Genomic DNA, 26941 nt, shown 5'->3' on the forward strand with positions numbered 1-26941 from the left:
TAAAAGATGGAAAAGCATGGTTTCTTCACTCAAGAATATTCAAATGACATCAGCTGGCTTCACCATAACTTGTACTGACACAACTAAAAATCCCGTAAGATAGTCTTTGAGAAAAGGATACTGAACCAAAAATCCTTACCCCAAATGAAACAAAAAAACTTGGGGAGTGTCTTCAAAAAATAGAATTGTCCTGTTCAAATTCAAAAGTGAGAGTATATTTAACACCCCCATTTTTGTATTGTTTCTAGACTTGATAAAGTCATAAATAACCTGTTCTGACCTCACAGCTGACACTACTTTGTGAAGAAGGCTGTAGTACAAATCTCTTGAGCTTGCAATCATAGAATGCAACCTGAATTATCCTGCAGTACTGTGAATGCAGAAACTAAAAAGAAACTAAAAAAGCTACTCATACATGGGAAGAGTTTACTCTGAGCAAATAAATTGTAATAAGTAGTGTGCTAAACAAGAAGCAGTAGCCATCCTGAGGCAAGGTAGTGTAAGAATTATTAATAGGTCACTGTCTTAAGGCATAATGCAATCTGTAAATGCTCTAAAAATTATCTGCACTCATGCTGAACAACTTCCTAGACATGGAGAAACCTGTCCATCTAAGTCCACAAAAGGATACTCATGAAGAACAAAATAGACACTGGTTCATTGGTATATTCCAAGCTCTCTTTTATCTAAATATGAGAAGATGGAAAAGGGTAAAGAGCTCCAAACAATGATACTTCTTGTTATGGGGATACAGCTAAGCACACTTCCAGAAAGAAGCACATGCACTTGAGAACCTCCAGCTAGCAATACAGATCACCAAGACCTGGTTCTCAACAGTGAACATGTCTCTTCTGATACCAATGCTTGATATGACTACAGTGAATGCACAGTAGTAATCCAAAACGGAGGAAGTTACAGCTCTGGCAAAGAAAGCACAATTCCAGTCTAGTTAAGAACTCAACTCTCAGTTTCCACTTTCTTCCTACAGGGACTAGGATTTGTAAAGGGGAGGTCTGCAGCACTTCTTCCAGCTAATCAGTACCAAGTCCAAGTTCAGAAGAGATCAGTGGGGACAAAGCACAATTAACCAAGAATCAGAGAACAAAATTGTTGAAAACATCCCTGTAGAAGACATTCCAAGATAGAGTATAATTCTGACTTCAATAATATGCTACTCCATATGCATATCTAGCAGAGCTAAATACTTACTGCAAAAAGATCACAAACTTGTACCTCATTTTTCTACCTCCCTACAAAGTTTAACCTGTGTGGTCAGAGCCAGTGAAGTTGGAAGGGAAAAGTTTCAAAGTTTTGTTCGTGGCCAGTAGTTCCTCAAGAGCAAATCCTGTAACTACAACAGAAAAGACACCTCTTTGGCCATTTATTAGGGATAGACTGGAATTCCTGGGATGGTTCCAGTCCAAAGACAACTACCTCTTCTGACTGGAGGATGAATCTGTATTAAAAGACATACCTATTATGCCAAGAATTCCTAGATCTCAGGACAAGCTAATAAAATCTGTCCAGGAGCTAGCACTGAAGCTTCAAGGTTTCTTTCAACAGATCTTAAAGAGTTGAACTTCCTTGCTGGTCAAACTGACTTAATGCCTGTGCCATCCAGAATAACGTTCCGTGGCTCTCTGGATGAAAACCAAGCTTTTCTTTTGGCATACTCAAAGCATTTCAAGTGAGTGCATAATGTGAAATGTTGTCAGGACTGCAAGAGGCCCTGAAAATTAGCATCTCTAACCCTTCACAATTTCTGTTATCTAGTCAATTAGCCCACAGGCAATACAGAGCCTAAAATGATACTCTTTTTTGGAGCCATTAGTTTAAGCTCCATCAGAAAGCAGTAGTAGTTGAGTGTGCAGCATAATTGAGTTCTACATTACACTTCCAAAAAGAAGCAAAATGAAAAAACCCGAAACAGCTGAATTAGCAGCAAATTTTCTTACTGCAGGCAGGGCTGTGACTCTTTTCAGACAGGACTTGAATTTGTCTCATTGTAGGACACTGAAGTCATCTAAGTTTAGCTCTGGTTCCAAGTTTATGAATGTTAGTGACCAAGCATTTACACCTTACATGTGTGACTCTGCTGGGGTCAGATAAAAGCACAGGTGGAAAGCAAGTGGTTGTCTGTCCCCACCTGCTCCACCTTTCTGGCTTGTTCTAATTAGCAGTCTTCACTAGCTTCTTCTTTGAAGTGAATGGCTGATGTCATGCTGGAATCAAAAAGGGAGGGCCAGCAAAAAGAGAAGACCTAAGAAAGCTGCATAATATTAGAATACCCTTCTATAGAAAAATATTTTTTCATCTGTATAAAAATGTATGTATTTATGTGACACCAGGCAGAAAGAACTGCTCAGCTACAGCCTTCTCTATGCAAGCACCAGTATTTCAAGATGAAGAAGAGACTGAAAAACCATACTAGCTGTCACAACTTGGCAAAAACTCTGCTCTTTTGCTCATTGCCCCTGACAAAATAAATGAACGGCCTGTCAGAATGTCAGCTGTTCAGAGTCCCCAGCCTTCAGGACAGGCAAAGGACAAGTTGCACTCAGATTTCATTTGGTATCTAGTAATAGCAAGTCATGGCTAATGATACGACTGCAGAACAGGAGTTCAGCGCCAAAGATTCTTGATTTTGCAACACGGTTCCAGTTTAAGATAGTACTGACCTCAGCAGGCATGGAATAGGACACAAACAAATACTTCCTCATCTGTCTCAAGCAAAATCAGCTAGATTTAAGCAGCTCATCAACAAAGGAGAACAACACGTAAACAAGATTTTGCCACCACTGAAAACACAAACAGGTCAATCATAAGCAGGTCAAACAGGAAGGTCTATTTGAACACAGCAGACCCATCTAAAACCCAAGTGAGGTGTACCTGAGAGAACACCTGTGTACAACCAAAAGCACGTGATGCAGGCCATGACACACAGGATCTTTGGAAAACTAATCTTTGAAGGCTCACAGACACCTCAGAATTATTGAGGTCAGAAGGGACCTCTGGAGATTGTTTAATGCACCACCCCTGCTCAATGCAAGGCTAACTAGGGCAGGTTGCTCAAGGCAATGTCCACTTGGGTTCTGACCATCTCCAAGATAAGAGACTCCACAACCTCTCTGGGCAACCTGTAACAGTATTCAATCACCCTTAGAGTAAAAATATTTTTTCTTATGTTTTAAGGGAACTTCCTGTGCTCCAATTTACACTCATTTCCTCTTGCCCTTTTACTGGGCACCACTGAGAAGAAGCAGAGTGTCCGTCTTCATTGTCCCATTAGGTATCTAGAGACATAGACAAACCTTCACTGCTGCAGACTGAACAGGCTCTGCTTGCTCAGCCTCTCTTCATATGAGAGATGTTTGTCTCCCAGTAATCATTTGGTCCTTGGTTGGACCCTTTGCATTATATTTATGCCTACTAGAGGGGAGCCCAGAACTGCATCAAGCAATTCAGATGTCTCTCACCAGTGCCAAGCACAGGGAAAGGATCATGTCCCTTAACCTACCACAATGGTCTTCCTAACACAGCCCAAATACACTGAACTTCTCTGTTGCAAGGATGCACTGCTCTCCCACATTTGGCTTTCTGTCCACTAGTACTGTCAAGTCCATTTCCACAAAGCTACTCTTCCATCTGTTTGGCTCTGAGAGTGTACTGCTACTGCATTCCTCCCTAGGTAGGAACTCGGTGATATTCCAGTTTGTCTATTTCTCCAAAAGCAACAAAGTATCACTGAATGGTGGCACAGCCATCTGGTCATCAGCTACTCCTAGTTTTGCAGTGTCTGCAAACCTTCCACAGGTACACCCTGCCCCATCATCCAGGTCATTAATGAAGATGTTGAACAGTATTGGTTCCAGTATCAAGCTGTGGATTACAACACTAATGACGAGCCCTCAATGAACGTCACACTGCTGATTGCCATCCTTTGAACCCACCAGTTCACCCAGATAAGCCCATCTCGCTGCTCACTTATCTAGTCCATGTTTTACCAGTTTGTCTATGAGAACATTATAGGAGACAATGTCAGAAGTCTTACTAAAGTCAAGATAAATTGCATCCATTGCTCCTCATCCAGTGAGCTATCTATCTATTAAATTTCAAATGTGGCTCTGAAAAGAAATTGGGATTAGAGACATAAGGGAGAACAGCGTATTTGTGTTGAATTCAGAGAGTTACAAATGAAGACAATAACCTGAGGTTTAGCAAATCAGCAGATCAGCAGGCTTGCTTCAAGCAGAACAGAATTAACTGCCAATTTTGAATAAAGCATTGAAGGCAAGTACAATCAAACAATCTCTGAAAAAAGAGCCATGGAAAAATTTGTGTCTTCAAATTCTCAGCTGATGTGCAAGTAGCACTCCAGAGGTGTCACTGACAGCAGTAACAGAACACTGAATATATTACAAAGTAGAGGAGATAAAAAACTGATTCTAAAATGGTAAGTAACCCTGGTAGTCAACTTTCTAGACACCTGGGTCAAACCACAAGATCATGAAACTGGTATGCTATCTGGGGAATTGTGTGTGCCACTCATTAACAAACAAAGATACCACAAGATTTTGTACATGTGCAAATTAGCATCTGTGATGAACTGCAGGTTTTACCCTGGACTTAGTCATCTTCAGAAACTAATAGCTCTTTAAAATATTTCTCTCCTTCTCCCTCAAAAATGCACATTTTTTTCCCTCCTCAAATTGGTCCGAGTGCTTTCCTGTTCAAGAAAGTTCAGTAGCCCTCAGCCCCCAAGGATTTCTGCACTCCACTGGAACTGCTGTACTCATCTCAGACAGATCATCTCATTATAACCATGCTGAAGTACTTATTTGTGCTTACAAATGTAAGACAATCATTACATTGTGCTACACCACCCATATTTCAAATAAAATAATTTAAAAAGTAAAGCACCCCACACTTCTGCTTTTCACAGCACAGGGAGTAACTAAAGAAGAAAATTATTATTTCCCCTTGCTTTTATTTTTCTCCTTTCATTTTCTATTTTTAATTCCTACAGATGTAACAGTATTTCTGCTACAGGATTTATTCATTGAACTATTAGTAGGTGTATCAATGCTTCTTTCTACTTAGAAGAAGTCACTGTCTGTATCAATATATATTGATGAAGTGAGCTGCATCAATATTTACCCATAAAGATCTAATGACTCAGATACTAAATAGAGATTTTGGGGGTTCAGTTCTATCCTAGTTGCAACTTTGACCAAAATGACCAATGCCTGTTCTTCAGTTCTTCTTCATTTATCAACTGAGAATCTTTCCACTGAGTATGATTATGTATCATATTATGTGCTTTCCCGTCATTCTAAAGGCCACTGTGTTAGAAGATGCCCCAGAACAAAAATCTTATTTAAGCCTCAAAAAGTTTAAGCCTCATAAAAATGTCTGTAAGACAAATTGATGCACAGCCAAAGCTGTAAGAGACCTTTTTGAAATCAGGCAGATGAGTGCAAAGTGAATAACTTGATCTATTTTGAAGATGATTTAATCTAAAGTGACTTTATATTTACATAGGCTAAGATTATTGATACAATGCATTAAGATACTTCAATCTTGGACACTGTAAATTCAATTAAAACATTAAAAAAAGGAGCTCAGAAGTTAACTTTTTATGCCTTCTTAACTAGAGCTGTAAAAGCTTGCCTCACTCTAGAACACACCATCTTCTGCCTTCTTTATTCTCACACTGATCTGATTATATATAAAGGCTTCTGTAGCTCCACCTTCCATGACACTATTTATATACTGTCTTCCCAGAACTTAAGTACACTAACAATTAGTCATAAAGTGCTTGGAAAAGAATCAAGTTATACAGAATCACTATTCAGGCTCTTGAAAAAACAGCCAAAATTAATTAATTTTTTTGCAACAACATATGTCCCTCCTAACATGCTGTTCACTGCAACACTCCTGCCAATTCTAAGCAGAATCTCAGCTTTAAGTCTTGATTTTGTTTAAGAGTCTTCTCCAGGTACATAACATTAGCCTACCCACAGAGAGTATAATTTGTGCACAAAAATCCTTTTTAGATATCAGCTTGAGAACACTGCAATTTCTGTTATTAACAACCTCCCCAGAAATTTAGCTTTGTTTATGTACTTCAGATATTGAAGTAACTTTTTCTCTTATGAGGCAGAGTCAAGGATGAGCACTTGTTGCCTTACACAGTTCCCTTAAAGGAACATGTTTTCAAAAATTAAACTAAACATGTGACCACTATAATTCTAATACTCTTGAACATGCTAAAAACTAGTTGCAACATGACTTTAAAGATATGAAGGCAGACAGATAGTTTTGAAACCAGCATGCCAAGAGAGGTATCCTCAAGAGATGTGATTCAAGAGGGAGACTAAGGGACTGAGGAAAGCACAGCTTCATCACAGGAAGGGCTTTCAGAAAGCCTGAGGAAGAAAATGACATGTCAAAAAAAAAAAAAAAAAAAAACAATTTGTTAAATTCTAAGCTCATCTTGTAACAGCTCTTCTCCCACATTAACCAGATGAATCGTGATTTAAAAAAAAAAAAAAAAAAAAAGAGCATCTGGAAAGCGCTTACACTGACTACACGTTTTTTGAAAAACATATGCTATAAACTTAACACTCTAAAACTGATCTGCAGAGTCACCTGGCCATGGCAAACATATGTTACTGCTCATCTCTTATACACTGATTTCAGACAGCTTAGAACAGGAAACAACTATGAAGGCCCCAACAGAAATTTAAAGAAAAGAAGAGAAAGAAAGGGTCAGAAGAAATGAAAAAAAAAAAAAGTTCTCTAGATTAACATAAAGAATAATTTCTTGCTGGAAGAAAAATGTGTAGAGAAGCCAAGAGTACCAGCTGACATCAGAAATTAGGAAGAAGAGGCATATACGATGATTGTTTCAGAAATAAAAGAAATGGATTAAACTTACCAAATTATCTGTTTCTGGATCTTCACAGAAAAAGGGTTTTCCTTCTTTCTCTTGCTTCCTTACAAAATTTTCAATATCTACATCAAAACTAGCAGAAGTTGTTCCTTCTGAGCCTTGGGTAGATTGTTCACATTTTTCAAATAATAGTGCTAACAAGGGAAATAGTGGGTGCCTAGAATAAAAGTTAAAATACATGAATATGCATTTTCACTTACACGTTCACCGTTAAACAGTAAGACATGTAGCTCACATAAGGTAACAATCACTCATATAGGCAACAGGCAAGTCTTGAAAGAGACTGCATGTAACAGCACTGGCTATAGTGAAACAACATGATGAAAGTTTGTTGGTTTTTTTCATTTACCCCACACTCCAGAGACAAGTAAAGCAGTAGAATATGTATAGTTAGCGAAGAGAACAATCACAACCTAAAAAGCTACAACATACTATTTATTCAGTGTAATTTAGTGGCAAGAAGTACATTAATACACTGCATTGGAAATAAGCATTATGCTCCACAAATAGGATGAATGCCAATTTAAATTATGAAATAAAGTCTGATAAAATACATTTATTCTTCAATGTGGGCCTTTTTTATCTATCACAAATAATTTTACAGAAATAAGAATAGTATGCAGGCTGTACTCGGAGGTCTCCTATGAAACCATGCTCAGAGCAGAAGATGATTTTATTAACACATCTGTAAATGAGTGAATACCTAATTTCTGCTTCAGGTTTTTTGGTCTGTTTTGTTTGTTTTATTGCAAACCAGTAATAGCTATGTCTTTATAAAGCACTTAAAAGTGAAAGAACACCTAACCTCATCAAAACTGAGCATGCTGCTTAGCACAGCACCTAACACTGGAAAAACAGCATCTTTATGCAGTTTGAGCTAATTACTGGGCAAAGAAAAGGAACCAACAATCAACCTAATTACAATAAAAATAAAATCTCACACTAAAGATAAAAACTAGTATAACAAAGATTGACCATAACTGAACAGTCTCAGTAGCTTTCTAAATTTATCTTGTACTTTAAATGCAGCCACCTTTATAGTATCCTTTAAAATTATGCTGAAATTGAAGAACCACAAAATAAACGGAAGTTTTTTTCTTTTTCCCTTGGCTGAAGGCCAACAGTGGAGCAAATCCGATCTTGTTCTTTCTCTGCAAGCTACTGAGACAGTTAAGCAAGAGATCATCTGATTTTAAGGTACCTCTTATCAATTAAAAAAAAAAAAATCATTACCCTTCAAAAGACAGAACACAAGCCCATTACTACCTGTAAATGGCCTGCTTGTCTGCATCCATTGGAGTCTGAGATTCTACAGGGGCAGGACTCACCCCTTCTGCATCAGTTTCGGAGCAGTTGGGATCTTGTTCAGTTTTTAACTCTGTTACTACTTGCATCTGTAGAAAATGATTAAGTTATAAGTAATTCTCTATGTTTGATGTAAAATAAGTGTAGTTTTCTAGGAAATAGCAATGCAAAGGGCTACTAAATTGCCAGAAGGTTGGTATGACTTGGCACTTACTAAAAAAGCCACAGCAGTAACAAAACTGTTCTTTTAATCCTTGACACTTTTTGATGGCTAGTATAAAGGTCACTTCTGAGTTTCAGCACTCAGCTTTAAAATGGGAATGACAGATATTAACAAATTCTGAAAGTATTTTGTCTCTGAAGTGGTTATTTTTGATACAGGCTAGAAAAGAAAAGGGATTTTTTTTTCTCAAAAAAATTAGGGGGATGTCTGCATAAAACATCTTCAGGATGAAAACAATATTAAGTTTCTACTTGTAAGTTGACTTTCTTAGTGTTTACTGCATATTACATCAAGATACTGAAGAGATACTGAAGTTTTTCTTGTACACTGAAATGCATATTTTCTCACAACTAAAATATTCTCTGTCCATCCAATCTTTCAGTTATTAGAAGAATAACCTCCCCTGAGCTTTACCACTCAAATCTGCATATTGTAAGAACAAATTATTTTAGAAATATCAAGCTACTGAAGAAAACAGCAGTAACTGCTTTTACAGAGGCATTTAGCACAGTTACACAATCTGCCACTGCTGGGAAAAAAGAAACACAGAGCCACAGCTTCTGAACTGCACTAGAGCCTGGTAATGCCTTTGAGGTACTTCAAAAGTGCTGAGAGTAGTTTTGCCATCACCTCCAGCTAAATATCTTTATGTCTAAAAGGTCTTTAAGAAAGACGAACTCCGAAAATCAGTTTCCACGCCTTAACCCAGACTTGGTTTTCTCCCCTATGAGCACTTGGGAACATCAGTACAAAACCACTGCAATCTTTTTTTTCTACTTTAACCCTAGCAAATTTTATCTTAAGTATAGGGCAAACATTGTTCTAGATATCACCAAGCAGCCACAATTGACACGTGCAGGAAAGAAGTGTATAGATGGTAATCCTCTGCCCTCTTTTCCCACAAGATGTACCTACCACATCACTCCAATTGAAGGACTGCCCTCCAGACACAGAACCTGACGCCAAGAGAATTTAACCGATTTCCACACAACTTAAGCAAATGGAATTCATACTAATCCCAACAATAAGTCTGGGAGAAGTAAAAGGTTTGTCCTTTATTACCTGCTGAGGCCAAGCCACCTCCTAGCAAAACCAGAAACTGAGAAAATGCCAGCAAATCCTACCCAACAGAGCAGCCTGCCTTACAAAAAGCTTTCTCAGCAAGCATCGATGATTTTCTTAACTAGTGACAAGAAGGAGGAGCAATATAAAAGGGGGTGATGAATACAAGTTAGTATAAATGTTAAGCTATACATCTGAGGAGTCTGAAGGGAGAGTGCATGTTCATTTAGGGCTCTCACTAGGAGGCAATAGCTCAGTTAAAAGTCCAAGCTGTTTTTTGTGGGCCATTTCCAACTAGAAAAGCAGAAGGCACCCAAGTTACCTATCTTGGTTACCGCAAGCTTAAAATACAAAACAAAGAGAAAGCAATGCTCTTCCCAACCTGCTCTTTACAAAAAGATGTATTATTTTCAATGATCTGTCACAGGATGTCATGCATTTTCTAGGGCCAATAAAGTAAAAGATATAAAGTAGGTGACAGGAGAGAGAAAAATAAGAATTACAATAAAAGAAGCAAACAACAAAAATAAATAAGCCCCAACTGCATTCAGATAAACATCTTTTTCTAAGAGATGGAAAAAGTTGATTTTCTTCTGACTGTTCGCCACTGTTGCCATCTGCTGACAGAAGTTCTTATATTTACTTCTTAGGCCTGACACATAGTAACATAAAAATGGGTCTACAGAATACAGCCAAGGGCATGACTTGCCTCTCGCTAACAGTATTACCACTTAGCAATTCAAATTGCTGCACTACAGCCAGTTGTATAAGAAAGTATCATGACCAGACATACCTGAGTATGCATACATGTGCTTTTTGTTAACAGAAGAAAAGCCCACTGATGAGCTTTCTAATTAGTAATTCTAATCAGTAAGTTCCTTGAAATGAGTTCAAGAATTTTAGCAGTTCGCAGCCTGCAGCATAATTGCATCAACTTAGATTGATGCAATTACAGCAGCATATGATTGTAGATCACTGAATTTATCCTTCACTTACTCTAGACCAACAAGCCTGTGATTGCATGGATGTTATCTATCCATTGTAACTCCAGACACATAAGAACACTGAAGTATATTATACACAAATAATTACAAATGTCCATTTGACTTTCTTAAAAAAAGAGAACATTACAGCATAAAATTCATATAGAACAGATTCAGAAGAGAACCCCTTATCTAACCATTCTTACGGAAGTTAAGCAAAGCCATGCAAAGCCTTTAAGAAGTATCTAAGTCTAAAACTGCAGCTTATCACTTTAAAGTTCTTGTTTTACAAACAACAAGAGATGCTTAAACAATGCCAAAGCTGTAATTAAGGACAGAGTAATTATCTTTTTTTTTCTCTTGCTAACTGTATTTAATTCACAGAGAAAGAATAAACACACTTACCTGCTGTCCATCTTGATAGTTGTCTATACTTAATGTCTGTGTTGCCATCATGGTTAATGAAACGTTAATTATGTCAAATCATCGTAAGTATGAACAAATACTCTTAAAAAAAAAAAAAAAAAGAAAAAGTCAGTCACAAGTGTGATCACTTAAAATCCAGTTCTAAATGATTAAAAAAGATTAATGCACACTTCTGCCCCCCCCCAAAATCAAGTGTACTTACAATGTCATTGGTGTTTTCTCAAAAGAAAAAAAAATCCGTTCAGAAACAGGTTTCACCATCAAAAACTTCATTGTTTCAATTTATATTTTAACATAGGATCTTTCATAAGAGGCTGAGGTTCCTTTACATAAACAAACTTGAAGTAAACTTTTTACATTTGTACCACTTAACTTATTCTGAAGTAATACACAAACTCTAGAAACAAGCAAAAAGCTATGTGTCTGTATTTTGAAAAAGCTAAAAAGTATGTTGAGTAACTGAAATAATAATAGTCTGCAACTGATGAACCAAATGTAAAAAGTGTTAAGGAATTCCCTATTTCCTTATGAGTATGAATCCCCTATTTTAAAGTGAGGTCCTGAAATTACTCTGAGAAACCAAAGTCACAAACCACTTCTGGCATCAGGAATCTCACATCCAAGTTATTTAAGCCTCAGCAAAGAACAGAACAAGATCTAACATTCATTTAAACAATTGGGCCTATGTGATTAGATAGTCTCAAAAGCAACCTAGGAATTCAGGTTCCATTTTCATAGACTTTTTATATTTTAGAATATATTACTTTCAATAAGATTTGTAACACAAGTTAGTTTATGAATATTATTCCCTCTAAGCACTAGCTGGAGTTCGGTGGCTGGAAGAGTTAAATGCTAAAGTAAGACATTCGATAATTGAAAAAAACAAAAAACAAACCAAAAACCAAACCAAACAAACAAAAAAAACCAACCAAAACAACCCCACCACATTAAAAAAGTTAGTATACCACCACCACCTGATAGTTTATCCATTAAATTACTAATTTACATCTCATTTTCTTGTCAGATTAGCAGCCATTACAACTGAAACCACATATTCTATTAAACTGTTACCATTAAATATCACCATAGAATTCAATTTGCCTTGACACACGGAAGTCCAGATGTTTAGCTAATATTTTAACATATTCATACTAAAAAAAAGAAGATGGAGCTCAAGGAAGATTACATCCAGGTATTAATTCTGGGTTTTGTGCTATCCTCCACTTATGTCAGTACCTATGTATTACAATTTCCACCAGCTTAAGACCTGACATAAAAACCTTTTTCTTTGTAATGCATTGTCACTACAAATTCTTCAATCATTTTTAAATCTTTCCTTCACCACTGCATACTATTATAAATTATGACCATTTTGAAGAGATTTTTTTTTCCCCATTTCTGGATATTTTCCACTACAGATTATAATAGTCTCAAGCAATCATTTCGTTCAGGAAACTTAAGGCAAATTTCAAGATTCCCTTCTCTGTTTTCTTAACAGTTTCAGCCACAGAGAAACCTTACCCCTCAGAACAAACCTCAAGCCCCACTTTGCAACAAGTTCTATTCAAAGTGCCATGCTGAAGCATAACTGCATTTTGGTTTTAACAGCTTTAAAGACCAGAGAAGTTCACCAGGATGACGTAAGCATGACTTCCTTTACAAAGAAGGTTATTGACTTTCACTCACTCATGTTTCAGTGGAACTCTTACTCTTAGGGAGCCCACGGCATTTTATACACACAAAAGTATCTTGGGAACCACAAATACGAGCAGACAGATCAGATCTTGGTTCTGGCATTGGGTCATGTACTTGCGAAGCTGAACAAGTTTGTGTAGACAGCATGCACATATCACCTTAAATAGCTTGTAGAAAACTAACGAAACGGTATGCTACAGTTTGGGAACTCCTATGCCAAGCAATTTTTTCATAATACAATTTGCATACAAAAAGAGTAAAGAGACTGCATTTAGAGTTTTTCTAAAAAAAGCCTTAATTATTTTCTGTCTTAGTAGAACAACAGTCTTTCTTTATCCAAAAGTCAAAAAATATTACCGATTTCTACAGCAAAATTTAAAAAGGGAACAATATAAATGCACTCACTGATAGAAGTACATCAGAATTTTTAAATGTATAGTTGTGAATCATTTAATGTGACAGGTAAATCAGCATATTTTACAAGATGTCCATTAAGTATTTTAAACATCAGCCCTGTAAGCATTTGAGTCAACTTCTTTCCCCCACCCCCCAAAGTGGTATCTTACAGACAGGGCGTTAGTGCCTTTTGCCATTTATAAAGTGAAAGGGTACATGAAAAATGCTGCACACTTTTGAAATTTTTGAAACACTATAAAGTGATTGGTTTAGAAACTGCAGGAGGAAAAAAAAAAAAACCAAAACCTCCTCACAAAATGCTGTTAAAGAAATTTTGTTTGGTTGTGGGAGAAATATGAAGTTGTTAGAAGAAATATATGAAAAGAAGAAAAAGAAGAGGTAAAACAGTCTTAGGAGAGGAAGAGCATCTTAGAGTAAAGATGGGAGATGATACTAGTGATACAAAGAACAACAAGGGGAGGGAAGCAACAAAGATAACACGTAAACTGATGAAGACAATGGGATATGTCAAGTATTTCTGGAGAATCAGACAACTCGGGCCCATTTCAAGATTTCCATAAAAGACATTCCACATCTGGAAACCCCTCAGGATACACAAAGAAAGAAAGAGGTGAACAGCTTTGTGCTCTATCCATAGATTATTTCATCAAGGCCTCCCGCCCTACTATCTCCCAATAGAATGGCTGGAAAGAATTCTGCATGGGTACATCCTTTTTTCCCCCATAATAGCTACCCCTCTCACTTATAATTACAGTAGAAGATTAAGCTATTAGTCAAGATAGCAACTGATGGGACTTAGTGAAGACAACTACTGCAAATGAAGAACAAATTGAGCTAATCACACACTTAAATTGAGGCAATTAAGTGAGGAATTACTTTGGTTCACTAAAGAGAAACATCTTCTCATTACCCAGTAGTGGTAAGAGACAAACTATGTTAAACTTTAAGAAAAATAACCAAAGAGGTATTTACACATTTGGCTTTTATAACCTAATTTAGGATACAGCATGCAGTTCTAGTTAGCAGATACACAGCCCAAACAGATGTTCCATCTGCAAACAACGACACTAGACAAAGCTGGTATCGCTCCCAGATGTTTATCACTGCCACCCTGCCAGAGCTAATTACTTCCACAGCTCTACCACTGAGCTCACAGAACATGTGAATGATTTCTGATCTTTTCTGCATCAAGTCAGATAGGCTACTTCAACCCACTGTTAAAGGTGGCAATGATGAAAACCAGCTGACTTTGACTGAAGCACATTGCTGTGTACTCAAACAACCCTTGCTCTTGGCTGACCTATTAGTGTGGTAATTTCTGGTCCATGTGTGGTGATTATCAACTCACAGCAGGACTATCTTTAACCAGCACAGCTATACCAAATACTATGTGGCCTAAGGTATCTGAAGTGGGCCTAAGAACACATGACTTCAGGACAATTTAGCTTTAAAGATGCCAACTGTTCTTTGTTGAAGAAATAGAGAGTAGAATCACAGAATCATAAGGAAAACTTGTGCATTTGTGTGATACCCAAAGAATTACAAGTAGGAAAAATAACCTGAGGCTGAGAGTCAGCTGATGCAGAATAGAATTAACTCTCTCTTTGTTTTGAAAATAAAGTGTAAGGAAAGCCTGAGGAAATGTTTGAAGTCCTGTAAACTGGAAGCTAATGCATGAACTGCAATCAGAAACACCACTGAGAACTATGGCATGGGGAATTCACAAAAGCATTGTGTTCTGCAAAATAAAGCAAAAGGAAAAAAAATCAGGCCCTTAATAAAAATAAGCAGGAAGGTGAAACAAGCAGTGGAAAGGAAGCTAAATTAAGACAGGTATTCATAAATAGGAATGTGGAAACTTTATGTAAGTTAAGGGGTCTGTAAGAGAAGAGATTAAAGGTGAGCTGAAACATACAAAGTCATCACTTAACATACATCACTCCACACCTACTCTACTCACTCCTTCCTAATTAAGCTAAGGGACCACCCAGTAATGTTAATATAAGGTGCAAGTAAGCTGCTGGAGTTCAGTAATATCATTTTTAACATATACAAGCTACAACAGATGTTTGTAAGAGATATAAATAGTTATGCTTCAGGGTATAGACCAACCACTAACTGTCTTAGGGTTGTGAAGAAACAACCCAACAGACTTGTTAACAAGTAATTGTTCCTTCTAATTTTCTTCTATATAGGTTCCTTTGAAGTCCTTCAGAGAAAAATGGATGATTGGCATGCTCAACGTGGCTACTTGTTCTTTCTTATTTAACTTTAGTCTTGGTATTTGCTCTATAACACAGCCTTATATTCACAAACAAAGGCAAAAAGAAACTAAAATCAAACCAGTAAGCCTGTCTGACACATGAAAAGCATCTACAGCTGGTTCCACTTTTCAGCAAAATACAGGACATATGCTTCCAGGGCACACTTCTTTCTCAAGGAGTTGAAATATTGTATGTGAGAAAGCTGCTCACCCCTTTCCTTCAGCTCACTGAAGAAGACATTATCTTGTTCCAGCAGAGTGAATCCCACTGATGCACAATATAGAAGACAGAAACCTAAAAAATAACAAAGAAATATTCAGGAGGAGACAACAACCTAGAACACATTTTTCTGAGACAATATGATTAAAGGAAGTATTTAGGTTTATTATGTGGTTCCCTCCTGAAATTTAACTCAACTGGCAGGTTTTTTTCTGCATGTTTTGCAAAATTCCTTTTTGCATTTTTAATCATCTCTAATTACAACCATGATCCCATGCTATTTTCTGAACCTTCCCCTCATTTTATTCCATTCACTCTCTGCATTTGTGTTTGTCTTTACTGACATCTCTAACAGAACGCTACATCTGGACTGCTAACTTGTTTGCTGTTCAACCTTTCTATTTTACTCTCTGGCTCTATGTTTGTCAGCTTAACTACACAAAACATGTCCCAAAAAATAAATGCAAATAAGTAAAGTCCTTCCATGTAAAATTTTAGCAGGAAACAAACAAAAAAAAGGTCAGATATTTTTTAACATTTAAACCTCCTTCACAGTCATACTTTCATTTGATAATGGAATGTATTCTACTGATGACTGTGATCAAACAATAGACTATATGATATCAGCTAACAGACTAGTGCCTTCTGTGAAGACAGGTTCTGCTACAAGATTATTCAGCAATTTTAAGAAGTTTTCAAAAAATTACCACTTAAAATTGTTGTTACTGTATTTAATTTAATAGTAACTGTATGATGTATTAAAGCTGCTTCTTAACAGTAGCAATGACAGCTATATGATGGCTAAAACACACAGCTGAGACCTTGAATAAGATGACCTTTTCAAAGTGAGGTGAAACTGGAATTTGGATTTGAGAAACAAAATTTATCCATGCATAGTGTAATGTTTTTTTCAGATAGATTCAGAGAAAAATAAAAGGCCACTCAATATGTATGCAACTCTGGTTCATGAAACCTAGCTCTGAAACAGCAGAGAAGATACTCTGCAAAGGTGTAAGGCAGTATAAGCTTCAGTAATTGGTTAGAGATTAAATACTAAGCTAAAAGGAGTTTTAGTTCAAACTGATGATGCCCTGGTCTTGAAGCCTCAAGGGGCAGATGACTTATTAGAAGCTCTTACCACTTTCACTTACACTGTTAAGAGACCTGTGTCCTTTCCAAAGAATGGACTTCCCTCATTTTTGTAACTTCTGAATTCTGCGTGCTCCCTCATTCCTGTCTTTGCACACTATCTTTTTTAATTTTGGCACTCATTTTCACCTACCTCAACTTAATAGACCATATTCCAATAGAGGACTTCTCAGTATTCATAGCATCTACTGAATGTAGGTCACTGCCAGATAAATTGGGATTATCTATTCCTTGTCTCTGCTCAGACATAAAGGGGGACTACTTCATCACTGCAAATCTGAAAAATCTGCTTGCGTCATTCACAAACAACTGCAGAACAAAATGACTGCACCACTGTTGCCAGATCTGGTCACTCAAAAATAATGTATGAAGAAGAAAGTAGCCCTTTTTTGCAAAGCCTTCCACCGAAACCCTAGAAATAGGCAAGTTTCTAAAGAGTGTATGAGACACAGAGAGAAAGAGGTACTGAAGAAATGAAGGGACATGTGAAAGGTGCTGCAGAGGAAGGAAACAGAGGACATTGTAGTCGTGTTTTCTTCCTTCAAGAGACACTTGACAGGAGTTAAGGATAGAGTTTACCCCAAAACATACCAGACAAGAAAATACGAGAGATATGAGCTTGCATGTTATGTCCTCCCACTTATCCCAGTGGAAGCAAGAACAGGGAATAGATACAGATATTAAAAGACAGAGACAATATCAAGACACTGTGGACCCTAAACTTGAAACGGCTATTGCTGGTATTTAACTATGAAACTGGAATCAAGTCACTTAAAAAGCACATCACAATTTAAGTTTTTATTACAGAGTAAATTATGACCTGTTCCTTCAAGTGCAGAACCCTCTGCTCAGTCATTCTCTCATTTTTCATGTCAGCTAGTAAGAAACAAAGACCTGTGCATATATTCACATATAAAAATATTAGTAGACATTAATAAAGATACATCTATATATAGATTCAAATAAAAAATAATAATGAAGCTATACTAGGAGTATACATGACAATATGCCACCAGGGATTCATTCAGCCTATCTCCATTCAACCTGCCTACAAAGAGACACTGAGTAAAATTAAGACAAACAAATCAATATGAAGCTGGTGCATACAAGTTTACTGAAACTGCACAAATGAGAGTGTACTCCTCATTCAGCCGCAAGGTGGTTTCCAGTTATCACATACTTACCAAACACAGTTATTATTTAGAATATTATAGGTTTAGAAAGATGTTCCTGTTCAGGAACACACCACCAGCCTCAGGGAGCTGTACTACAGATACACTTAAACAGTTATTACACAACAGTTTTGATGTCAATTTCCTGGGGAGACAAGCCCTAAAAAGACACAAAACTAATTTCTGGGTGCAGTTAAATGAGATTTACTTTCTGTCACTGTTTCCCCTTTATTGTTTGGTGGTACAATAAAGTTAATTATATATTAATCTTAATGAATACGAGATCATATTAAGAAACTGAATGCATATTATGCTTTAGGAAAAAGAAAATTAAAATAAGTTAAAATCCACCATTGAGGTTAGATTTCTTCAGAAATACAGGCTACACTACCAGCTACCATCAACCTTTCTTTGCCTGTAGGATTTTGAACATACATACCATATAACACTGACTTTACTTAGCCAGACCTCCCCAACACCATACATACTGCCCATTAATCTTTCATAGCATTCTCTTTCCCTACCATTTCAGAACCAAACCATTTCATGAAAATATTTGTGTCCTTCAGCAATTCAATCTTTGTGTAGACTGTTTTCAGCATTTTAAAGGAACTCTGGAAATTCTCCTATCAACATATACCAAATATGAAGAAGTATGGTAGAAACATCAGCCGCTTTACAAACCAAAACTGCATATGCAGTACTTACAAAATGGGTTTTAAGCACACAATAGAAATTTCTCAAGGCATGACACAAGCAGAATTAAGGATATCTGTATCTTTTGAAGAACTTCAGCCCCTTAATTCTACACACACTCATACACAGCAGTGTATTTCTTGGGAACCATGCGTGATCACGGTTCACATTCATGTAACTGCTAATTTACCAAAGTGCTTCCTAACAACAAGGAAGAGAAAGATTAGAAATTCTACCCAATCTAGTAATAAAATAATGTCACCTCAGTAAGTTTAGGTATCCTGCCTCCTTTGCAGAGGGAAATCCTCAGGTTGATGCCTTTCCTTCTGCAAAATTAAAACTGCACTCTTCTCACTACTAAGTTATTAAAAAATTCTCCATTCCAAGAAACTTCCTACAGAATCTCCATTTCTCCTACCCATTTCACACTGTAATTTAACCCTGCTATATTAGTTCCATAAATTAAGAAATTAAGAAGGCTAAACAGAAATTTTGGTAAAAGGAAAAAAAAAACAAAACCAAACAAGATACCAACTTTAATTGCTCCAAGATTCCTGAATGATTAGCATATGAGGAAACAAAACTATTTCCCATCACTCTCTCATTTATCCCCACTATTCACATAGTAAGTGAAGATTCCTTCAGGGTTTTTTTTCCCCTGTACTCTTAACACTGAAAACTATAGAACTTCTTAGTTCTTGCTTATAAATCCATCCCATCATGATTCCTCACTTGTCACAGGACAGAGAAGTTTTTTTTTCCATTCAGTTATTTACCCAATGTATTATCATAACATTTTACACCCCAAAATCAGGAAGATTAGTATCTGCCTTGTTGTTATAGTGGTAAGAAAACTTCATTAGAAAGACTTCCAAAATTCCCTTCCATACCAGAGAACATGTATCAGCAACTCTACAGCTGGAACTGAATCTTGCACAACTTTCCAATTTAATGATATTTAATTACTTTTTTAAACACAGTTTCACTGGAAAAGACAAACAAACAAAAAAACCCCAACCAAACAGAACTCCACCCTCCACATTTCCCCAACTTTCCCCACATGGATAAGCAGCAGGTTTGTGTGTGCACTAGGCAGAAGTCCATTCCTTTGTTGTTGAAGCCTCTGGAAGATCCATGCAAGCATGTAGTGAATCTCTGTAGGAGACACTCATTTTATCATATGCTTCCAGGAGAATTAACCCAAAGCAATGGGAAATCCTGTTTTAATCATTATTTGTATCAGCACCCAATAAACTATGAGTGAAATTAATCTTGTTTTATGTTTAAACTTTGCGGTTTCATAAAGAAGACACAGAATAACCACCAATCTCACTATGACTTTATTGCTATTGAATGTTTTACAGTGTTAGCAAGTAGTTTAAGCAAGCATATGTAAGTTTTCCAACATTGTTATTACAAACCCATGAGAGTTTCTAATGTTTCTTTCTATGAAAGGCTGAATTCCTAATGCTACTGAAGTACATTTAAAGGATGAATAAGACTTTTATTTATCTAATAGCTGCATTTAAAATAGACTTAAGATGTTGAATGAGTAAGAAAATCCCCTCTTTACATTTTTGGCACTGAAACACTTAATCAAAATTAGGATGTTCCATCACCAGTTATTTTACATCCTTTGTGATTTCAGAAACAATGAGCCTGTCAATGAATCAAGCATTAACTCAGACCAACTGAATAAACTAAAGCAACAAAAAAATACTGGTCTTACAACTCTCTGTAAAATCCAGTTTCAGTCATCAGTAACACTTCCAGATGCTTCCCTCTTTTGACTTCAGTGTTTTGTTGAACATGAACAACTTTGTTTTTCTGCTAAGTGCATGCCTTAAATGAACCATTACTTTCCTTTCAAAACAGTGATGAAATAAAATTCTTCCTTTCCTGCTTCACTTAGTCCACTACTCTTTAGTAATGGTGAACCAGAAACAACCAGTTCAACTATTTTCTCCAAGAAAGACATGCTTTGTTCTAGCCTCTTGTTTGTGCTGCCAATGCTCTTCATCCTCCCCTACTTTCCTATCCATGTTCTTTCTGTTCTTCATACTACCATTCCATGTTGTTCCTTCCACACCAGCATACTTCTCCTTCTCACCTCTCCCTCTCGTTCCCCCTGCTTCTGATCATTTTTACTTTTGCTTGTCTCATGCTTTTCATAATCCTGAGGCTACTGTGTTTCCACCAAGTATCTCTGTTCCCCACCTCTCCCTGAATACCAATTTTGATCCATTGCTCCACAAGTACAACTGCTACCTAAGCATTCTGTGGTTGGTGGAGAAGCACAGATAAAGATTACTTAGGATTAAACTTACCCATAACTAACTGCTTTGGGATGCATCACACTTAACTTGTTGGTCTAGATGATAATTGCACAGTCAGTTCACATGCAGGGACCAACACACAGGAAGATATCCATGTTGCATGGAATATTCAGATAGTTAATAAATATCTGCTGATTAACATACATGAGGTAGTTTTTAAAGAGCTTGCTCCCTGTGAAGGTTTATGCTCTCTTCTCCTCTTACCTATGAAACACTAAATTCTAGAACTGATGTGTTGACAGGGTCTTAAATAAGCCAAACGAGCATTTTCACCTTCTTTAAATTGTCATATTTTCCCTCTCTTCAAAGTAACTTCCAAAATACTGAGTAACTTCAGCTTAGTTTCTGGAATAGTCCTGCTTAAACATACTCATCATGGCAAATTTCAGCAATAAGCTACTGAAACCAACATCTCAAAAACAAAACAAACCCACCAAAAAATCAACAAGAAACACAGGAACCTTACTCCTGGTATCGCTACTGTCATGGCCTAGAACACATAAATCATGGACTCGTGGACTGACCTGAAGTTCATATTCTTTAGTTATAAATCATACAACACAGCACACACATTTTGCTTTAGGAATGTTAACATGTATAAAGCTCCAATTTCTCTTTCGTAATTGCCTCTGTTTCCTTTGAACAGAAAAGACTTTATTTTTTCAGTAGTAAGTATTATAATATCCTTTTCTCTTTGTGGTGTTTTTTTGTTTTTTCTTTTGTTTTGCTGTGTAATTTGAAAAAGCTAAGCAGGATGTGAAGTATAGCCACATTTCCTTGCTTTCTCTGTCTTCAAGAAAGACCACAGGCAATTCCAAAAGCTCACATATAAAATAGAAACTGAATTTTAATGGTTTTTAAAAAACTGATCCCTCTTTTTGTAGACAAGCAGGAATCTACCATACTCTGCTTTTTTTGCCTGGATTTATTGTAACCTGCAGCAGATGACAGTTACAGACCCATAGGTATCATCAGCTAAGGGACAGTACATGATTATCAGAGTCAGCTCCCATTTCCAAAAATCACCTTTTGACTGTTGAAGTACTTAAATGGCCCTTCTGTCTAATAGCACAGCTGTTTTCTACACATATGTAAACAAAAAATGAGAAATTGGCCTGGAGTAGTTGCTATATTAAAAACCAACAAGAGTGTTCATATGAAGGATGATAAGCAAGCATGTGATGACAAGCAGACCTAACTTACACTTCCAATTCTAACACCAACTTCCTCTGTCCTTCAGGAACACAACACATTATCCCCATGCTGCTGGCAGAGGAACCAAGGTGCTGTCCTTTACCAAATGCATAAAAGCATGTCAGTGTTCTACTAACAACAAAGATTAGTATTCCCAGATCCTTGGTGTTGCCATTTTATTTTCTACTCTACTGCTAGTTCCATTTGCTGATACCTGTATTCTACAGTTACACCATGAAACAATCTTACTGAACAAAGTGAAGAACCTGATAGCAAAACTTCAGCGTTCAATTATCTTGGGAAGAGCTGTAACAGCCTGGATAAAATAGTTTGGTAACATCTGGCACCAAGTAAGCAAAGCAAAGAACTCTCTCAGCAGATTTTTTTTTCCTTGTTCTTGGAATCCTCTTGCTTAGAAGAGCGATAGGTTGTTTTACATTTTGTACAACACTGAGCTGTGGTAAAATAACCCCCCCAGAGACTTATCATTTGTAAAGCTCAAGGCTCTTTAACAAGCAAGACTGAAGCAACCAGCTGCTGCAATACAGAAGTAACATTTGTAGAATTTTAAATCCACACATACAAAAAATTCAGTCATTCAAAAAAACAGTCCCAACATTTTAAATTCATACACCAGAAAAAAAAAATAATTAGTCTTGCTTACACCAAAATGAAAATATTAATCTGCTTTATTGCAAGCTTTCACCTATGTGCAATTTCGAGGAAGTGACATTTGGTTCCCAGACCATTGCATAATATTCTGAAATACAATTTGGACTACCTCCCTCTTCATTTAGGGCATTAACTGAGTGATTAGAACAAGCAGTTCCACTATCACAGCAGTGGTTCTGTGCATCATTCACCCTTGGTCCTTAACACAGGTTATTCCTTTCCAGGAAATTTAATTGCTCCTAAACACTTCTAAATTTGCTGTGGCAAAAATTATTATCATTTTATTTCAGCACAGCATTTACACTACAAGGAAAAGAATAATACAGTCAGAAAGCAAAATTCTGCAAAAAGAGATGTGCCTTCTAGAATATGTACCCATTTTATAAGACTGAAGTATTTACACTAAACATGGATATTTAATCCATTCTAAGCTCCTTTCAGTTGCATTAATGGAAGACTGCAACGACACAGTTCCACAATGTTTTACAATGTTATTTTTTAATTCAAAATATAATCCATCTTTTAAATTGTATCTAGACTAAGGAAGAGGTTGCAAGCTACTCAGTATTACACTTTTCACATGCCAAAATGAACTTTCAAATATAAACTAAACCCCCCACCAACCGTAACAACAACATACACAAAACCTGAAGAATTCCCAGTTTTCCTATTAGAACACAGGAAAGAATAAGATAAATTCAGTCCAGCAAAGCACTTTTACTACATGATAAGACAATCCATTTCAGATGAGACAGGTATTAATATTCAGTCTATGTAGAGAAGGATAAAAATGCACAAATTAAAAACTGCTTGCCTCCAAATCACTCAGGAAATCAATGAGAATGAACAGTGTAAGTCTTCAAAGTCTCAGTGCAGAGCAATAGGCTCCATACTACCTATCACCCTGTGCATGAAGTGAAGGGAGTCATGCCTTTCACCACTTACTTGAAGCTTACATTAAGAAAACATAGTGACACCTACACTGAAGTTTTTCTGCAGATACTTTAATTATAAAACGACAAGAAAATATGTAAAGTGGTAACAGTCAACAGTAAAAAACCACAATATATTTTTAAAAACAAACTGAACATAGAACACACATGAAAAAATCAAACCACATCAGAGTTACTTATTGTGGATAGATTAAAACCAATGACATACCAAGAAGTGTGAAATTACTTCTCCAGACTGAAAAAAATGTGGCATTTGGAAGGGTTTTTTCCTTGTGAGTTTTTTAAAACTTAGAAGTAATCATTATGTACAGCTACACACAGTCAGAAAGGAGTAATTCTGCAGTACTGTTTTAAAGAGGTATTTAGACAATGCATTTGCTGTTGCTTGAGACTTTAGCAATTACAAGGTTTGGAAATACATAGAAGTATTTTGGATACAACAATGCCTACTCGTTCAGTATAATCTAAAAATCTGTACATACAGCTAACAAGGACTGACTAGTCCTTTACTCTTAAACAAAACTTTACCACTCACCCACCTGCAGAAGCTGTACCACTTCAGCTACACATATGTAATTAAAGGGATACAAATCCATAGGACAAGCAGACCACAGTTTATATCCCTTAGAGGAAAGGGAAAAACCCTTAACTGTATTCACAGCATGGAGAATAGAGAGGCAAATATATTTCTTAAGCTATAGTTGTTACAATTCCCCTAATCAAAAATCTACACTGGTGAAACTTTGTACAGAGCATAAAATAATGTTCATAAAACTATGAGCAGTATTATGAAATAACTATGTGTATGTTTCTGTAAAGACTAAGAAAGGATTTTTTAGCTTTTTTTAAAGAAATTAAATGAGACATTCAGCACTCGCCTGCTGTCCTCCATAGGATGCTGGATCTTCCAACATCCACAGACCAGAACATATTGTCCATGCTCCCTATGCCTGTGATCTGTTTAATGGAATGCACAAAACATATTCCAAAATGGAGCTAGGACAAAAATTAATCTTGTCTGGACAGCTCTTAACTGCATATGACAACAAAAAAAAACCAAAACACCAAATAACCAAAAGTGCTTCATTGCATGACAAAGATTCACTTGCAAAGGTATCATACCAGATCTAGTCTCAGACAATGGCAAAAAGGGGTAACAAACTGCAGACTGTGTCTCTAAAATTACATTTAATGTTCCCGTTTTGGACAAAAGAAAATATGTATGAAATAATAAAAAAGATAGTGACAAGTGGCACAGAGAAGTATCACACAGACATGTTAACTATTTATACTGTTAAGAGATTGTTAACTATTTATACTGTTAAGAGATGGACTCTGGGCCATCCAGCTGGTGCTGTGGGAATGAGGGAAAGCTATCGACTACTCCCACAGAGACCCGGGACATGTGGCTAATTGAGGCAATATTTCAGGATAAAACCAGCACTTGATTTATTATTGTTTACACATATTGTAAGCTGGGCCTCTGGGCAATGTCAAGTTCCAGCTCCTAATTGCGGCTGTATAAACTCAGGAAGCCTCGGTTTAGGGTGTCAAAAAGCCTCTCTTCGTAAGCGAGCCAAGAGACAATGAGGTCACATCAAAAATAATTTTAAAAATTAAAAAAAAAAAAAAAAAAAAAAAAAAAAGAAGAAATCACCTCACGCCAGAATTGCGCACACTGCCCCGAGTGCCAGCCGCTAACAGAATTTGCTTTCTATGAATAAGATGGGAGGCGGGGGGGGGAAGGGAGGAAAGGGGGAGGCGGGAAGCACGGCCAAAGACGTGACAGCCCCCGCTCTCCGGGGGGCCGGGCCGCGCTGGGCTCCGCCGAACCCCGTCGCCACCAGGGCCGGGGGCAGGGCCTGGCGGTCACCAGCCCACCCTCACCGGCACCCCGCAGCGCCAGTACGAGGCATACGCGCGGACAAATGCCGTCGGCAGCCCCCTTCCCCCTCAGCCTTCCCCCGAGCCGCACCCGTCCGGGCCGGGGCAGGTGCTGAGAGGAGGCAGCTGCCGCGACGGCTTGATCCCCGCCACAAGCTAGGGCTCTTCGGACTGGGTCGGCGGGACCTGGCACAGCAGTGAGGAGAGGCGGGGGCGAAAAGGGCCCCGGAGAGCCCCCGCCCCCCTGCCCCCTCCCCCGCCGAGGAACGCCTGCCAACACGGCGCTGGCCCTTTAAGTGTCCCGTCGCCGCCCCCCTTCCGTCGCCCCCTCGCCGCCCTCCTCCTCCTCCTCTTTCTCCCTTTGGCCGCCGCCGCCGCCGCGTCCCCTCCGCGCGGTGCCGAGCGAGCGCCCCGCGCTCCCTCTCTCCCTCTCCTTCTCCCCCTCTCTCTCTCACACACAGAGTCTTTCTCGGGCGCGCGCGGCGCCCGCGCGCCCCCGCCGGCGCGCGCGCCCCCACAAGAGACAACGGTTACACGGCGGCCGTTCCAGAATTTTCCTCGCTCCCCCCCTCCCTCTCTCCCTCCCTTCCCCTTCCCCTTCCCTCCCCTCCCCGCGCCTGCCCGCCACCGCCCCTAACCCCCCTCCGGGCGAGTTGCGGAGCGCGGGTGCCCCCCTCCCCGCTGTTCCGCGTGCCGGGCTCGCCTCCCCACCCCCCACCCCCTTCTCCTTTTCCTTCTCCCAACCACCACCACCACCGCTACCACCACCGCTACCACCACCCCCCCACACGGTCTGGTGGTACGCCTGGGCCCGGCCGGCGGCGGCAGCGGCGGGCGCGCCGTGATGGATGGCTGGCTGGCTGGCTGGGAGCGGGTTTGAGTGACAGCGCTTACCTGGGTGCCAATCTTCGTCACACTGACAAGCGGCTGCAGCAATCGGGACCCGCACCGCCGCGACACGCGTCACCGCGCACACACGCACCCGGCCAATCGCCGCCCGCGCCGCCCCAGACGACACCACGCCGCGCATCACGCCTCATCAATATTCACCGCGGGGGGCGGGGCGCGCGGCGGCGCGGGGAGGGGTGGCGCGCGGGCAGCCCCGCCCCGCCGGCCGACAGCCCCCACCCCCCAAGCCCTGCGCCGGCGCCTCCCGGCTCGCGCTCATGAATATGGATGAAGGGGGCGGAGCGGAGGGAGGGGGGTGTCGGGCACGCCCCTCCCCCGGCACCGGAGGAAGGGGAGGGAGTGAGGGGGGGGGAGGTGAAACCACCTCCTCGGGGGAGGAGGAGGAGGGAGATACCAAGTTGCTCCGCCAGGAGGGACGATGGTGGCC

The 26941-nt window shown here is 38.7% G+C and overlaps 1 protein-coding gene across 3 annotated transcripts in view; it reads right to left on the reverse strand.

Annotated features, from left to right (window-relative positions):
• Positions 1-26639, reverse strand: part of PKNOX1 (PBX/knotted 1 homeobox 1) — a 45569-nt gene extending 18930 nt beyond the window's left edge. Inside the window, exons 1-6 of one of the 3 annotated variants that reach the window (XM_071752220.1) lie at positions 17686-25910; positions 17519-17592; positions 15541-15624; positions 10934-11035; positions 8222-8349; positions 6941-7112 (exon numbers count right to left, since the gene is read on the reverse strand). In XM_071752220.1, the coding sequence (XP_071608321.1) occupies positions 6941-7112; positions 8222-8349; positions 10934-10984 (351 nt within the window). In that variant the 5' untranslated portion in view covers positions 10985-11035; positions 15541-15624; positions 17519-17592; positions 17686-25910. Of the gene's footprint in view, positions 1-6940; positions 7113-8221; positions 8350-10541; positions 10630-10933; positions 11036-15540; positions 15625-17518; positions 17593-17685; positions 25911-26499 lie in introns of those variants that run through there. The other 2 variants (XM_071752213.1, XM_071752229.1) reach the window with 2 other exon arrangements.
• Positions 26640-26941: the final 302 nt, after the last annotated feature.

This window comes from Heliangelus exortis, chromosome 1 (genome assembly GCF_036169615.1).
Source record: "Heliangelus exortis chromosome 1, bHelExo1.hap1, whole genome shotgun sequence".
Lineage (NCBI taxonomy): Eukaryota > Metazoa > Chordata > Aves > Apodiformes > Trochilidae > Heliangelus > Heliangelus exortis.